This window comes from Balearica regulorum, chromosome 20, assembly GCF_011004875.1.
Source record: "Balearica regulorum gibbericeps isolate bBalReg1 chromosome 20, bBalReg1.pri, whole genome shotgun sequence".
NCBI classification, from domain to species: Eukaryota; Metazoa; Chordata; class Aves; order Gruiformes; family Gruidae; genus Balearica; species Balearica regulorum.
The window spans coordinates 11,102,331-11,117,284 of record NC_046203.1 but is presented as its reverse complement, the minus strand read 5'-3'; the positions used below and the strand labels follow the sequence as shown (position 1 = coordinate 11,117,284).

Below are 14,954 nucleotides of genomic sequence, written 5' to 3'. Positions count from 1 at the left end.
CAGCCAGTTGTAGATCTCTCAAATCCCTTTTCCTCCTGACTAATCACATCCACCCTGGGCTGAGGAGCTACAACAGATTACGAGAGGTGAATTCCAGCCAGCATGCCTCCCGTGCTTTGAACCCTGGTCCAAAAACCAGAGGAAAGAGAATACCAGCTCAGCCAGGGCAGCTTCCAGCGCTCGGAGTTGCCGTGCAAGCCTGGGGTCCAGTGCATGCTGCCAGCGGGAGAGCTGGAAATAGGATCCGGGACTCTTGACACCTGTTGCTCTGTCCTTTCAATTTGATTTTTCAACACCGTTTCTACTATCGTCTTAGAAAAAGAGTACAACTTGGAGCAATCGATTTATTCTTTCCAGTTGTTTCCATGCCAATGACGCAGTGCCATGTTATTATTCCAAGTGCAAATTACTTTATACTTTTAAATTAGAGGAACGTGGAGATTGTGGGTTTGGTGTTGTCCATGTGCTGTCACTTCTGCTCCAGCAAACTGACGTTTGCATGTTCGTTGCTGTCTGGCTTAACTCGTTGCAAGAGACTTTGGAACCAGCTGCCCTACAATAACTTCTCTTTGCTAAAAAAGTTTTTTTCTCTTGACTATTCTGGAGCCAAGAGGGGAGAAGACACAAATTAATCTGTGGCGTTTCCATCTTCCAAAGAGCGAGCCGGTACTGGAAGGGCGTATACGTATGTGTCCAAAGCTTCTCTTTATATGGCATTATTCTGTGAACAGCCTGCTCGAAGCCACTGCTGTAAAAATAGTTGTGTCAGGTGGCACTTTTTGTTGCATACTGTGGGGTCAACGGTCACGTTAGCATTTGGACTTAAAATAGTACCTTGTTTGCTTAATAGTTCCCCTAATCCTTAGGCTGAACAGCTCATAAGCTGAGGCTGGAAGGTAGCAAAAGTACATCCTGGCTCTGGGGTAGACCTCTGATTTGCAGAAAATGTGACATAATGGGGTTTTACTATTAATTACCTTTTTCTCCTGACTCTCTTTTTTCCAGGAAGTAGGATATCAGCACGGGAAAACGGTATTTAATGTCTGGTGCAGGAGTGGAGTCCTTGACAAGATGCTAAAAGACCGGCAAGAGACTTGCAAATCCAAAACTGATGTAAGTGTTCGTTTTAATGCGCTATTCCGCAAGAGCTACTCGGTGCACGCCAGACTGCGTACTGCCCAGAAACTGGGCAGGGGTATGAAGGACAATGATCGATTGCCTCAAGTCCTTATTGCGAGCACGCATGTATTTGTTAAAACTGTATTTTAGGCAAGAAAAAAATATGATAAGCTTTTCAGAAACTTCTTTCCTTGACCTGTAGCCTGGGCGAATGAGGTCCTGCACTTCTCTGATCACCGGGTACAAGTGTGGCCAGAGCGGGCTCTGCCAGAGCCCAGGCTCCGATGTCTGCCCATCCGTCCCCCGTACCTGATGTGTGCCCGTGCAGAGATCCATCCGTATCCTCAGCAAGTACGATGGGGCCTCTGAAACCCCAGGAAGCCACGTAGCACTCCACAGGGTGCCTCTCCTGTTGCTGTTTCATTCTGGCAGGTTATTGATACCGTGTTTGTGACCTGGAATCATTCACAACACACATGTCCTTGAAGGAAGGCGGAATGCTCACCAGTAACCAGCATTTTTCCGAGAGGCGCAGCTAATGTTTACACACCCACCTTTCTCTTCTCCTTCCCTGAGTGCATCAGCAGTCTTGAGGGCGCTGAATGCTGCTGGCTGAGGTTCCTTCGGCACCGGGCACTGGGGTGGAGGCTCTGACTGTGCCCCCACAGGTCCCGAGAGAGAGGATGGTCCGTGGTTTCGGGCCATGGGCTGCTTTTGTACCCATCGCTTGTATGCACGTGTGGGCTGCCTGCCTGAGTAACGCTGGGTAGGAACGAGGATCCTTCTAAGAATTACTTTAATTACTTCTCACTTATTCTTGTGCCACTGACTTCAGGTGGTGCCTGGATATTGTTCTTGTTACTAGAAACTGGTCTGCCGGGGCAGTGGCGTTCTCCCGCCAGCTGCCCGGTCCTTGTCACAGAGGACGTGAATCAGGATCGCTGGCATTGATCTCAGCCGTTGCTGGCTTTCAGGATGCGACTCAAATCATTCAATGGAGTGACTCAAGTCACTCAATCATGACGGTTGGACTTGATGATCTTAGAGGTCTTTTCCAACCTTAAAGATTCTATGATTCTATGATTCTTAGATGCTTCCAGAAAACCTGAATGAAACCCTTGCTGGAGATGTGTTTTTAGCCAAGAGTTAAAATCCCTGCAAAGCCGTAGATTTCTTCCTTTGTTGCCTTTCTTCTCACTCCTCTATTAGAAGAGGCCTCTCGTAGAGCCGTCGTGAAGGCCCCGCAGAAGCTTGCAGTGCTGTCGAGGTACTGGGTTTCACGCACCTTGTTCTGCCCACCTCAGCGCGTCCGAGCAGTTAATGTACAGTTTGGTAAATGCCCGATTATGGTAAATCTACAGGCTACATAGTGTTGCTGTGTGGTTACAGTCCCATTAAGATTCCTACTTAAAAGTAGGATAAAATTCCCTTGGTTTTGCGGTTTAAGGATTGAGGTCAGCTTCTAGACTTGGTTCATAACTCAGTGGGCTGACTGTTCATGACTCAGTGGGCAGGGAAGTTTCAGTTGTTTTTAAGAAACAGTTATCACCTTTTTGAGGACTTGGGTACAGTATTGTAATATATTGGCTTATTATCCTTACTCTCCTTTGAATTCCTCTGATTTAAAACCCAAGTGCCACAAAAGGCTTCATGTTTTACCCAGTAATTCATCTTTATCGTCTTTTAGAGATAGGGAAATGAGCAGTAATATTTTAAGTGATTGCCAAAATGTATCATAACTGTAGTGAGCCTCACTAAGGAAAGTCAAAAGAGGTGAAAAATGACATTGAGGATTTGCAGCTCTTCCAGAGAGCTTCGCTAGGAGGGAGATGGTGTACGCAAGGGGAGAGGAAGGGATGGACATTAGCCCAGCAGCAAGGGGCGGATGACAGCCACGTCTGACCCCCGTTTGTCACTGGAGAGAGGTGAGCCTCCGTAGGGTGCGAGTCACCTGCCGAAATGGTTCCGCTGGGATAAGAACAACAGCACCCTCGGGTCCGGCCGTGTGAAGGGAGCCATGGGGAGCAGAGCTGATGGCTTCCCACCGTCAGATGAATCCCCCCCAGCTGCCTGGCAGGGGGAGCGGCTGTGGGATGAGCATAGAGGGACTGAGCCTTCTGGGAAAGAGCTGGTGATCCGAGTGGCCTGAGGAGCCCCAAAACTCATCAGCTTGGGATGTCTTACTGGGAAGGTGAGCTGGACTAGGAGATACGTTAGTCTGAGCGGCAGAAGACGGGTCCCCATTCTGCCTCTGACTAGTTATAAGCTGGTTTGTGTTTGTTTCTGTGTGTTAAAAGTCACAAGGAGAAATCAAGGGAGAGAAAATTGTCTGTCCCAGAAATGGTTATATGTCCTATTTCATCCTCTAACTTTTATCACCAACTGGTAACAAGCTCAAACATATTCATTGCTGTAACAAATGCTTCTTTTAAAGACGACCATTTAAAAATTGCCCACTATATGGGTTACAGTAATTCAGGCTAATATTTCAGTTAAATCATGACATTACAGCTGTGCATCAAGCAGCACGTTGAACGTTCATCACAATCTGCCCTGGGTTTTATGGCCCTTCAACCGCCCTGGAGATCAAATACGTCACGTACTCGTTGTAGACATAGCCTGTCGTTGCGTTTCTGTGTCTGCACTTGATAACAAAGCAGAAAGTGCTGATTGCTGAGATGCCAAGAGTATGAAAATAATGGGTTCAGGAGGGCGGCTCCACAAACCGCCCGGGTTATGGAGCAGGAGCCATCAGCTCTGCGCGTTCCCCCAACCTGGCGCGAGGGCTCAGTTCCAGGCTGAGCTCCCAAGGGCCTACGAGATCTTCTGCTCTTCCTCTGAAAACTCTGGAGTCCAGTAAAAACCGAGACTTTATTTTTCATCTGACCTTTGTTTCAGTAGATTTATTTCTATAAAATAACAAGTATTGCAGGGTCCCACTGGGGTGTTTGTCTTTTTTTTTTCTTTCTTTCTTTCTTAGTCCATTAGTGTCACTTAAGTCCTTTAGCTCTGCTATCTTCCAAGGATAACAGCGGGTATTTTTAACTTGCCATTATTAGTGAAGGTTTTGATGCTCTATATGTTTTAGTTCTTCAGCTATTTCTGGAGTGTTCAACATCTGAAAGAGCTGAGCACGGTTTCTTATCATCTTGTTTCCACGTTGTAAGCATTGAATTTTTACTTAAAAACTCCAGACTTTTAATTATCTAGATACTTTTCCTTTCATCATTCACCACTGTTTATCTCGTCTCAAAAATGCAAATACTGAAGACGCAAACAACAAGAACCTTACATGAAGTTCACTTGAACAACCCTTGCTCTTCTCCAGCGCGGAATAATGCGATACCGTTAATTGGATCTCCTCAGGGAAGTTTTGTCTACTGAAGTGTTATTCATAGTCAAAGCTAAATATAATCTAGCAGACTACAATAGTGACTGTCTTTCTCCTCTAATTTATTTAATAAAGATTGTGCCAAAGAGAATACTTTCCTCCTTGGGAAAAAAAAAAAAAAAATAACAGCAGACAGGTTTTAGAGTAGGTTTCAAATGAATGCGAGAGGCTGCTTTGCCTTGTGTTCACTGATGGGAGTGTGGGTTTTGTCCTTACATGTAGCAAGAGGAAGAGTTTAAATGTTAAATTCCTGTTTGCAAAGCATCAGACCAGCATGGGCAGACGCCTGGTTTCCCACAAGTGCCGTTCCAGTCTTGGCGCAAGGACTTTGGGGCGCAGCCGCCTCAGCCAGCATCCCCTAGCAGGCTTACACGCGGGATTGTCTGGACGTCGGGATTGTCTGGACGTCAGCGACCCGAACAGATGCTCCCGCGGGTACGGTCGCATGTACAATTGTCTTCATCCTCATCTGTCCTCGTCTGCGGGAGCGCGGGAGCTGATGGCCGTTTTCCTGAAGCACCTTTTGGCTGCGCGATTTTGCTCGGCTGTTCATACCGTGCCCTGGACTTTGGGGTCCCCGTCTGCTCCGCGCCCCCCAGGACAGCCTGGCCCTGGTGTCTGTGTGAGCGCTGGGTGCAGCCGCTTTGTCCGCTTGGTAAGAGTCCACGTTTTTAGAGTACAGGCGGTTGGCTCGAGCATTGCTGTGTCTGCTCGGTGGCCGGAATTTGCACATATCCCTTGCTTAGTCATATGGCACAAAATGAAGATGTAGATGCTTTTTTTTCCTGTCCTGGGGAACAGCTTTCTGCAAATGCTTCGCTGGGACCATTCAGGTCAGGTGTTCAAAATGAGACCGGACTGACTCACCCTTCTTGACGGTTCCTTAATGGTCACGCTGAGCTTCTGAGCTTCCTGACTTCTGTATATTTTAAAGTGTTTGTCCTAAGCTACTGCTGTTTCATTTCATACAGGTATTTTTTAATTCCCTCTGGGCTTTTCTCTGTCCACCGCACCCCACCAGCGGTTTGTCCCGGATCCGCACCTTGCTTTAGCTGTGCTAAATTGCATCAAAAGTTAGTTAGGGATTAAAGGTCAACTGAGAGCAATCTGCTGCAGCTGTAATGGGCTGCTGCTGTGACCCCCACGGGGCTTGTATGATTCATAGTATCGATGCTTTTGCCAGAAGAGCAAAGAATTGCTCATAAAAACCCTGTGTTAGGAAACTGCCCTGTCTGGAAGCACGGGGGCAGGTCTGGGCGTTTAGAAAGCCGGCTGTCGCAGCAATTCCCGGCAGCCCAGTGCTGATACCGTGCCCCCTGACAGTTCTTCCCCATCTCTCTCCTCTGGGGTGGGGGTTGCCGTTGTACTAATTAAAATCTCTGGTTTAAAAAAAAAAAAACGGTGAGAGGTGTTCAGGTTTCCATCTGGTGACTCTGTGCCTGGCCCCGGGGACGTAGGTAGGGCCGCTCGCAGCATGTGGGAAGGCCAAAACGGTTCTTAAATGCCAAAGTTGGGTTTTACAGGAGAAACTGGAGCAGGCAACTTCGTAAAATAAAGAACACTCAACCCACTGCTTGGGTGAGACAGCATAAAAATAGAAAGGGTTTATTAAAAAGAGGAATTACAGTGGGAAATATTTCTCCTTGCGGGCAGACCACGTACCTCAGGCTCTTGCTTGCTGCAGCACCTCCAGCTCCACGGCTTCCCGGGGTCCCGGGTGGGTCCTGGTCACCCCAGTGCCTGGGCTGCTGCCCGCCTGTCCGTGCAGCCCCCCCCGGCATCGCTCGGCCGGCTCGGGGCTGGACCACCCACGGCATCCTGGGCACCGAGGCCCTTCTCCTGGGGGCTGCACCCCTGGCCGCTCCCTGTCGTAAAGAAACAGTGATGGAGAACAAACAAGTAAAATGAGCGCTGTCTGTCACAGAGTCCAGATCCTCCGGTTCTTGTCTTTGTGGTCTTTTCTATAGTTTGCTAATTTTTTAATAAGGCTTCTTGTTGCGTGGATGGAGAAGGAGCCATTAGAGTTGTTCCACTGTTTGCACTTGGGAATCCTCTCTGCCACCACGGAGCTTTCTGTCAGTTCAATATTATTTTTAGATGATAAAAATGTTTGGATTTTTTGTGTATATTTGTTAATATAGCTAAAACATAATGCTGTGTTTCAGAACGTGACCTGTCCCACCACCTCTTTTACGGACCTGGCAGAAATCGTGTCCAGGATCGAGCCCGTGAAAGCACCCGTGGCAGACGGTGAGTCGGGGGATCTGGCCGGCGCTGCGGAAGCGTTGGGGAGGGCAGCGAGGCAGGGACGGCTGCTCACTCCTCCTGCGCGCCCTGTCTAACCGCTTTCTCCTAACAGCCCGTGCTGTAAGCTGTGATGCTTCAGGGCTGGCTGCCGGCTCCGGGGTCTGCTGAGCAAAGCCGCAGTGGCCGGCTGCCTCCCTGCTTCGCCCAGAGCCTGAGCTTGCCCCCGGCCAGGCCCTCCGCGTCCCCCTCCTGCTGCCTCCGCCGGGAGGGGGTGGTACTCGGATGCTCCTGCTGCGGTGAGACATCTGCTCCCAGTCTGCCGCCGGTGTGGTCCGGCGTGGTTTCCCAGTGGGAGTAATCCCTACTCAAATCAGGCTAATCTGAGTGAAATAACACGTGTGGCAACTCCTGCAAAGACAGGCTTTCGTTCCCCGTCCTTGCAGTGGCCTCGCTCTCTGCTCCGTGCCCTTTTGAGACGGGAGGAGGCTGATTTAAAGCTTTGACTGAAGGATTTTGTTTCCTGCTGTCGTGAGTAGGATCTGGAGTGACTCACTGGCTCCATTGCTTTTTGTACGCATCTGTTTCAGGGAGCACTAGTGAGCTAATGAGGAACAGGTAACGGCTCGTGCACCTTTACACGACGGCACTCGAGCGCCGTGTGCCGCGGCTGTGCCCTGCGCAGCAGCTCCCTGCGCACACCGGAACCAAAGCTCGCTTCGCAACAAGGGTCAGAGCTTTGCGGGCCCGAAACCTCCGAGCGTTTCACCCGTGCTGGAGCTCTTTATGAACAGTCTCTCCCCCTCCTCCCGATCTCTTGTTCTTGCAGAGGGAAATCTAAAGTTAGCAGTCCTCCCATCTGTGACTGTTTGTAGAGATGTCCCTGTGGTAATTTGAAATGCTAATTGCAATCATATGCCTTATGAAGAAAATATTAATCAAATGTGGTTGAAACAGCCATTGTGAATAAGAATGAAGAGTTCATGTAAGATGGTTATTTAAGGCATAGGCATCGAGACCTGTAAGATGTAACCAGCGTACTGGCACGGATCTGCCTCCTCTCTATAGTTTCTGGTGATGGATTCTCTGAATGTGGCTCCACTTTTGCTGAAGAGGATTGTGGAGCTGTCGGGGGAAGCGGTCTGTACTGAGGCGAGCTCGGATGGAGGGTGACTGCTCCCAGCAGCAGCCTCGTGGCTGTCAGATGGTTCCTCGTACGTGCCGGTGAGCCTTTGGGTTTGCCTGCTAGCGATGGCGGTGAAGACGGTCCGGCTGCGTTTGTCCCACGTAAGCAAGAAGACAGGGGGCTGCTTGGTAGCTGGCTGTGAAACGGCGCTGTCGAACGTGAAACCTTTTTTCTCCCTGGGAATCCCTTCCTGAGTGAGATCTCGGACTGCAGGGATTTAGAAAATCTCTGGCTGGGGGGAGAAATGACGTCAGTTCTAGAGAAAGAAAATGACAACGATCGTGTTCTGATTGACCAGGAGACGGGGGAAGTGTCAGTACAAGGGCGAAAGGCCCTGACGGGCAGAGCCAAACTTCTGTAGGGACAACAGGCAGCCAGGTTTCTTCTCTGCTCTTGGGCAAACTGAGCGCAGTGGGGAAGAACGGGGGGAGGCTGTCCCTCGGGAAGGAGTGAGTAGGGGAAAGCTGGGCAAAGCCCCGCGCTGAGCCGGAGTACCTGTTCTGCAGGTGAGCAGGTGGGGAAGCGTCTGTAGGAGAACAGAAACTCATTTTCACAGCTGAGCCGCTGCAGTGTTTCTGTTCTGCATCCAAACACTTCCATGATTGGGATTTTCTGTCTTTGTTCAGCTGTAATTGCATTTTACGCAGCCATGACCAGGGCCAGGAGAGCACAGATGTCATCCTCCGAGGGTGGCTCAGCCGCATCTCTGGTCACACTCCCGCTGGTAAGGGATTTCTGAAAACCGAAGTTGTGCGGGCTCTTCGGTGATTTCCCCCGGCAGGTTTCACGTCCCATTGCTCAAAGCAGCGGTGCTCTGGGCTGTGCCCTCGGCCAGGTTTCGCGGTGCGAGGCGAGGTAGCACGCTTGCTGCACGCGATGGCTGGAGGGAGATCGAGTCGTGTAGCAGAGCAGTTGTAGCAAGAGCCGTTTGGGAAAGAGAAACGTTGCTCTTGGTGTCAAATGCCTGGTCTGGCAGTACGGCTGGAGCAGGAGACATCCCAACGCCTCTTGGGGATGATGCACTTATCATGCACCAGGTCACCCCCTGCGTCTTTGCCGCTTAGGAAGCGCTTTTATCAAGAAGCACTAATGCACCTTAATTTGTGACGAGCTACCAAATTCCCTGATGTACATCGGAGCCTGTCAGTGTTACTGAAACAGAAACCCTCCAGCCACTCAGCACCGATTTTCTTCAGATGTGTGCTGCCGGCAGAAATCAGGCGTACGTAAAAGAAATGCTGCAAGCCGCCGAATCACAAAGCAGATCTTTGGCACGGGAAGTGTGACCTTCCTGCTGGACACGCTCCCTCCCCTGACACTTGGGTACCGGTGGTGTCCTCTCCTCTTCACTGGCTCGTTTTCCAGCTGCCGTCTTTGGGTGTCGGTGTGTCGAGCAGGGTAACGAGGCCGCGGTCCTGCTTGATGCTTCTGGGAGGTTTTGGAGAGTAAAGGAGCCCCCTGAGCCCCAGCTCGAGGGGGGCAGTGGAAGATGATCCTTGGGGACAGCAGGGCCTCCCTCTCTGCTCCTTTCCCCTTAGTCCTCCAGCGCCCGGTGTTTCGGATGTGAGAAGGGACACCCCTCTCGTGGCTTTTAGTGTCTGTACAAAGGCCTGTTAAATGCTGCGTAGTGCTTGGAAAATCAGGTTTGGGTTTGGCGGCAGTGAGGTTTACTGGAGCTGTAAACTGCAAACCATTGTGCTGTCTGCTGCTGTTCAGGTGAATTTCCGGCTTCTCTGGTGCGTTTTATCAAAGATTATCAGTAACGGTTTTAGTATAAGCTACCGATAATTCTCTGATCCACGTTAAAAAACCCATAATATTAAAAACTTAAAAAAAAGAACAAATGTCTTTAATTCTAATGTTCTAGCAGTCAGTTGTAGTTATCATGTTAGACGAAAATGTTGTGGAACAGACTGTGCTCTTGTCTTCAGCATGGAGCAGATGCTATTGACTGTTCCCAAAAGAAATACTTAATCAAGAATCTGCTTTAATCACGAGCCACTTTCTTCACTGGTGGGCTGAACACCAGGTATTGCCTCAGCACCTCGAAGCACACTTGAATTAACTCATGAACGGGGCAGAAAACGTAGTGTCACACAGAACTGACTTTCTGCCGTTTTAATGCCTTAACTTGCGTTCTGCGTGCCAGGCACCGTGCGGAAGGAAGGTGGCCACCCGCCACTTGCTTTGTTTCGCTGCCTGCGTGCCTTGGTTTGGGGCCGATGGCGGGCGTCTGCCTGGGCACGGCTCGCTTGGTGAGGAGGGGGGGTCAGTCCTGGCGGCAGGCGACTCTCCTGCTGCCTGAGGGACAGACCCAAAGAGATCTCCAGGTGCTGGAAGAGGCACCGTGCAGACTCTGCACGGATGTATCTCGGTCCTTGGGAGCAGGTTTCGGTGCTGGGGGCTTGGTGCATGTCCTGCTGCTGACCACCGTGCCTCTGTGCACAGCTCTTGAGCTTCTCTAAATTATGGTAATCTGCTGGATTACCAGAAAAGCAGGTCCTTGTCCCCTGTGGAGAGGAGGGGGGTGTAAATGTCGCTGTCCCCTGCAGACCAGAGGTTGAGACACGTACTGATCACCACCCCAGGAAGAGCTCGCCTGGAAGTCCCTGTTTCCAGTGAGTCTGTGACCGATGTGTCCAGGGCAGTTTGGTTTGGTGGCCCACAGGCATGGCTTCTGAAGGGGTTCTGCAGGTCTTGTCTAGGCTGACGGGGCGGGGAGCAACTACTCCGTGAAGAGCGTTCACCAGGGAGCATCTCCCTGTTGCCAGCGCTTGTGTCCCGTCAGGCTGGGCAGCCGGTGCCCACCAGGATAATGCGGACAGTTTGCTGCTCCTGCTATGGGCTCTTCAGATTCCGGAGGGCTCCAGGACACCAGCTCACACGCAGGACACGGTTTATTTTGTGATCTGGCTGGAGAGCCGGTATCTGTGTTTGAGTAGTCCCAGTTCACTGCAGAGCCGGCCAGCAGTCACCCTGCCCGCGCTGCTGCTCACCGGAGGCAGCTATCGGTCCTCTGCCAGTCTTCTCTGCCTCTCCGAACACCAGTTAAAACCAGTGTGTTTTCTCTCCTCTCTCTTTAGATGAGTCAGACTACCAGACTGAGTACGAGGAGGAAATTCTGGACAACCAGAAGGATGATTATATCAATTTCATAAGCAACCAGGTTGAAGACGACTCTGACTCGGTATGAGCTGCCCTGGAAACAGGCAGTGCCTGTGTCCTTGCTGCGTCCCGTGCGAATGGTGCGCGGCGGGCGTGAGGCGGAGGTGTCGGGAGGGGTACGGAGAGAAGCACCTGGAAGGGACTTGCTGAGGAGGACTGTGCAGGAATAAGTTTGCTTTTCACGTAGTACAGAGACTAAATGACCCGTGTTCACCCTGTTGAGGTCAGTCATCTGCGGCGGTGCTGTGTGTGGCAAAACCCGGCCACGGTTAGAGCCTCTCCCACTGCTCCGGGGGTTTGGTCGTGAGGGGTGTCAGGGCTGGAGAGCGTAGGGCAGGAGGAGAGGCTGCACGAGCCGCTTCCTCCAGCGAAGAGAGGATCTGGCTGCTGGCTGCACCCGCCTGCTGGTGGGTAGGGAGAAGACAGCAGAGGTGCACAGCAAAAAGACGAGAGGTGACAGACACAACTTGCATGAAAGGAAATCCTCACTGCGTACAGGAGAAAACATTTCCCAGTAAATGTGGCTGAGAACTGCAACGGGCTGTGCAGGGAGATGGTGGGAACTCTGCCCTTGCAGATACTTGAAAACCAGGTAGATGTCCCAAAGAACCAGACCTAGCGTTAGACTGAGCCCTGCTTAGAGCAGAGAGTTGTATTCTACCCTCCAGATGTCCCTTCCAACCAAAGTAGTTTGATCCTGTGGGGCCTCGGGAAAACCTGCACCACGAGGCCGGACTTTGCCCGATGTTGCCCCCAGCCCGAGAAGCAAAGCTCTGACGGGTCCTATCCCTGCTGCTCTTACTCTGCCTCGAGCGGCTGGCAGGTGAAGCTGCCTGTTGTGTTGGACACGAACAGCTTCTCAGCGGTTTGGGAAGGTGCTGCCCACGTGAGGGTGTGAGGTGGCGTCAGTGTTTGGCTGAGGAGCTGGAGCGATGGCGTGAGGATTTTGTTTGCTAGGCTGATCTCCGGTGGGTAATGGTTGGTGGACAAAGAAAGGGTGGAGGGGAAGAGGACAGATTTATCCAGCTCAGAGAGGATGCTGAAGAATGAATTTGTGCTTTCTTTCTTTTTTTTTTTTCTCCTTCAGGATGAAGATATGCAGATAAGAAAGCGCAGGAATCTCCCCGACGTGGACGGCCAGGCAGGACGGGAACCGGGGTTGTTGGCAGGAGGCCGCGGGTCTGGCAGCCTGAACCCAGCATCGCTGGGCCGCTCTCTGCTGTTCCAGGGAGTTCTTCCCCTCTGTTCAAACAGGAGATGAATATCCAAGGTATTTATTCTAATTCTGCACTTCCCCGCAGCTGGACTCGCTCCTGGAGCCCGGCCGTGAGCTGCTGGGCTTGTGGCTGCACAGCTCGGAGGAGTCGCAGAAAACAGAAAAATAGCGAGCCCCTGGGTGTGCTAATTAGAGCCGCTGTATTTGCTTTGTGCCCCGTTCCACGCGGAAAGGGCACTTCGTTCAGATGTACAAAGACAGAAAATAAACCTTTGCTGTGAGACTGAAAGTCTCTTCTAAATAATTGATCACAACTTTCCCCCTTAGCCATGTTCTCTGTAGCTGAGCCCTGGACATTAAAACAATCTTTTCTTCTGTGCAGAGGAATGTAAAACAATTATTGTACAACTTTAAAAGCAAAACTGTTTTTCCAGCTTGCTTTGCTGCTGGTTGTGGTCCTGGGTCGGTGGTTCAGCCCCATCCTGCGCTTACACCCAGGTGCGTCCCAATGACCCTGCACTCGCGTGTGCAATTCCGTGTTTGGGGGCGTGAAACGGTCCCTGCCCCCTCGGACACCCAACCCTGTCCTGCGGGGCTGGGGCTGGCTCACCCCAGGCTCTACAGCCGCGGTCCCCTCGCTGTTTTGCTAGAAACGAGCAGGAGGGGGGTGCTTGGGAAGAGCCCAAGTCTGCCCATCTCGGCTGTCCTGGCCCCGCCGCTCTCCTGCCAGTCCTCGCTGGCCCGGTGGGTGCGAAACCTGCTGGAAGGCTCCGGCTATCCACGTGATTTCTTCATGGGTGTGCGACAGCCCCTAAAAGGTAAAGTCTGACCAGACGCTGGGTGAATTTGGCTTTGCGGGAGGAGACAAAACAGCTGCTGAGACCTGAAGGTTTCATCTGTGGTGAAGAGGACACGGAGCTTGTTCCCACAGCGAGCCTGACCAGGCAACGCTGACCACGAAGCAGCAGGTCCCGGGGAACGGGGGCTCCGAGCGGCAGCTGCAGTGGGACAGGTTCCGCTCAAGAAGACTTGACCTGTCTGATGGTTACCAACTGCTGGGGTGACGCCTTGAATGAGCTCTCAGGAACACGTCCGTGACGGATTCACGACGGGTCAAGCACCGATCCTGCCGGGTGGCCCGGGCTGAGCCCATCCACGCAGCCAGCGTGGAGAAGCGGGGTGAGGAACGCCCGCAGGCACGGCCTGTGCTGCCCGAGGGCTCTGCCAGTGACCGTGCTGCTGCGCTGAGGGGACAGACGTGCTCCAAGCCGGCGATTGGAGAACCAGGCACCCGCCGGAGAGGGGAAGCCGTGGAGGAGGGAGGGTGTTTGGGGAATTTGTTTGCAGGATCCAACTCCAGCCCAGTCCCAGCGCAGCTGCCATCCACGCCTGGCGAAGGGACGCCGTAGCCGGGCTCTCCCAACCCCCATGCTGGTGAGCGGTGGCACTCCTGTCCCCACGGGGCAGCACCTTGGGGTGACCTACTGCAAAGGGCTCGGTGCAAGTAGAACTTATTTAGTTGCTTCATTAATGCAGCCTCATGAGCTGTTCAGCTCTAAGCAACGGCTCCACCGGGGTTTGGAAAGAAGAAGGACCCACTGTTGCCCACACGGCAGCTGGAAGCACCTGTCCAAAATCCCCGGGAAGCCTTGCCCGGGCAGGGGGAGAGCTTTGATCTCATGCGGTGCGGCTCTGGCTCCCGCACGGCTGTTTGCGATGGCTCCTGCTGCAGCTTCTCGGGTTTCTCACCCGTGCGGAGCCGGTTGTGTTCGTGCAGCCCCTCTGGGCTTTGCTCCGCAGGCAGGAGCGGCCGGGGCTGCGGCAGGACCCTGCGATGCTCCTTCCCTGGCAAACGTCATTCTCACTGCGTGTTGTTCCAAAATTAATCTCATCTTATTTACTCGTGCTCCCCTGACCTCCTCCGACGTGTGATTTTCCTTGTGTGCCGCCTGAGGACTGTGTTTAAGCTGTCAAGATGCGGGGGCTTTACTGCGCCTCTGGGTTTAATTTACTGTTGCTGTGAGTAAGAGCCAGTAATAAAATCAGCAAACGAGAAATACAGCAAATATTTTCCTCTCCCGCAGGCGCTCCACGAGGCCGGATCAGCGCCCGCCGCTGCCCACCGTGCTGAGAGCCCTGCCAAAACGCAGCCATGCGATGCCGCAGCACCGTGGCTTCCCAGAGGAGCCGGGGCAGGAGCACTGGGGTTATTAAGATGTTGTTTGTTTGATGAACGTGATTTTGTGATGTGGCTTTTGCTGGCACCAGGGCACAAACTACCATGAGTGGTCCCTTCCCAGCCGGTGGCTGATTCCGCTCCCATCGGGTCTGGTGGGGTTTGTGTCCGTGCTCCTTGGCCTCATCCCCTCCTCGGGTCACGGAGGGTCTGACCCTGTTTTTCCCCGATAGCCTTAATTAGGGGTTTGGTATAAATAGTGCTGTGGAAGGTGCCGGGAGCTGACAGGGCATCCACCCCTGTGCCCGCATCCCGTGCCTGGGAGCTGCCTTGGGAAACAGGGATGGGGCAGAGCTGCTGCGGGCGCCGGGTGTGAAAACTGGGAACTGCCGGCGTGTCCGGCCCGCCGCAGCCTGGGGACGTCCACGCCGGGCAAGTCAGCACTGCCAACCCCCTT

The 14,954-nt window shown here is 52.5% G+C and overlaps 1 protein-coding gene across 1 annotated transcript in view; it reads left to right on the top strand.

The window, feature by feature from the left end:
- PNPLA7 (patatin like domain 7, lysophospholipase) overlaps positions 1 to 12,490 on the top strand; it is a 123,721-nt gene extending 111,231 nt beyond the window's left edge. The window contains exons 33-37 of the mRNA XM_075772762.1: positions 1,006 to 1,113; positions 6,676 to 6,760; positions 11,024 to 11,127; positions 12,193 to 12,246; positions 12,407 to 12,490. Coding sequence (XP_075628877.1) covers positions 1,006 to 1,113; positions 6,676 to 6,760; positions 11,024 to 11,127; positions 12,193 to 12,246; positions 12,407 to 12,490 — 435 coding nt within the window. The remainder of the gene's footprint in view (positions 1 to 1,005; positions 1,114 to 6,675; positions 6,761 to 11,023; positions 11,128 to 12,192; positions 12,247 to 12,406) is intronic.
- The last annotated feature ends 2,464 nt before the right edge of the window (positions 12,491 to 14,954 follow it).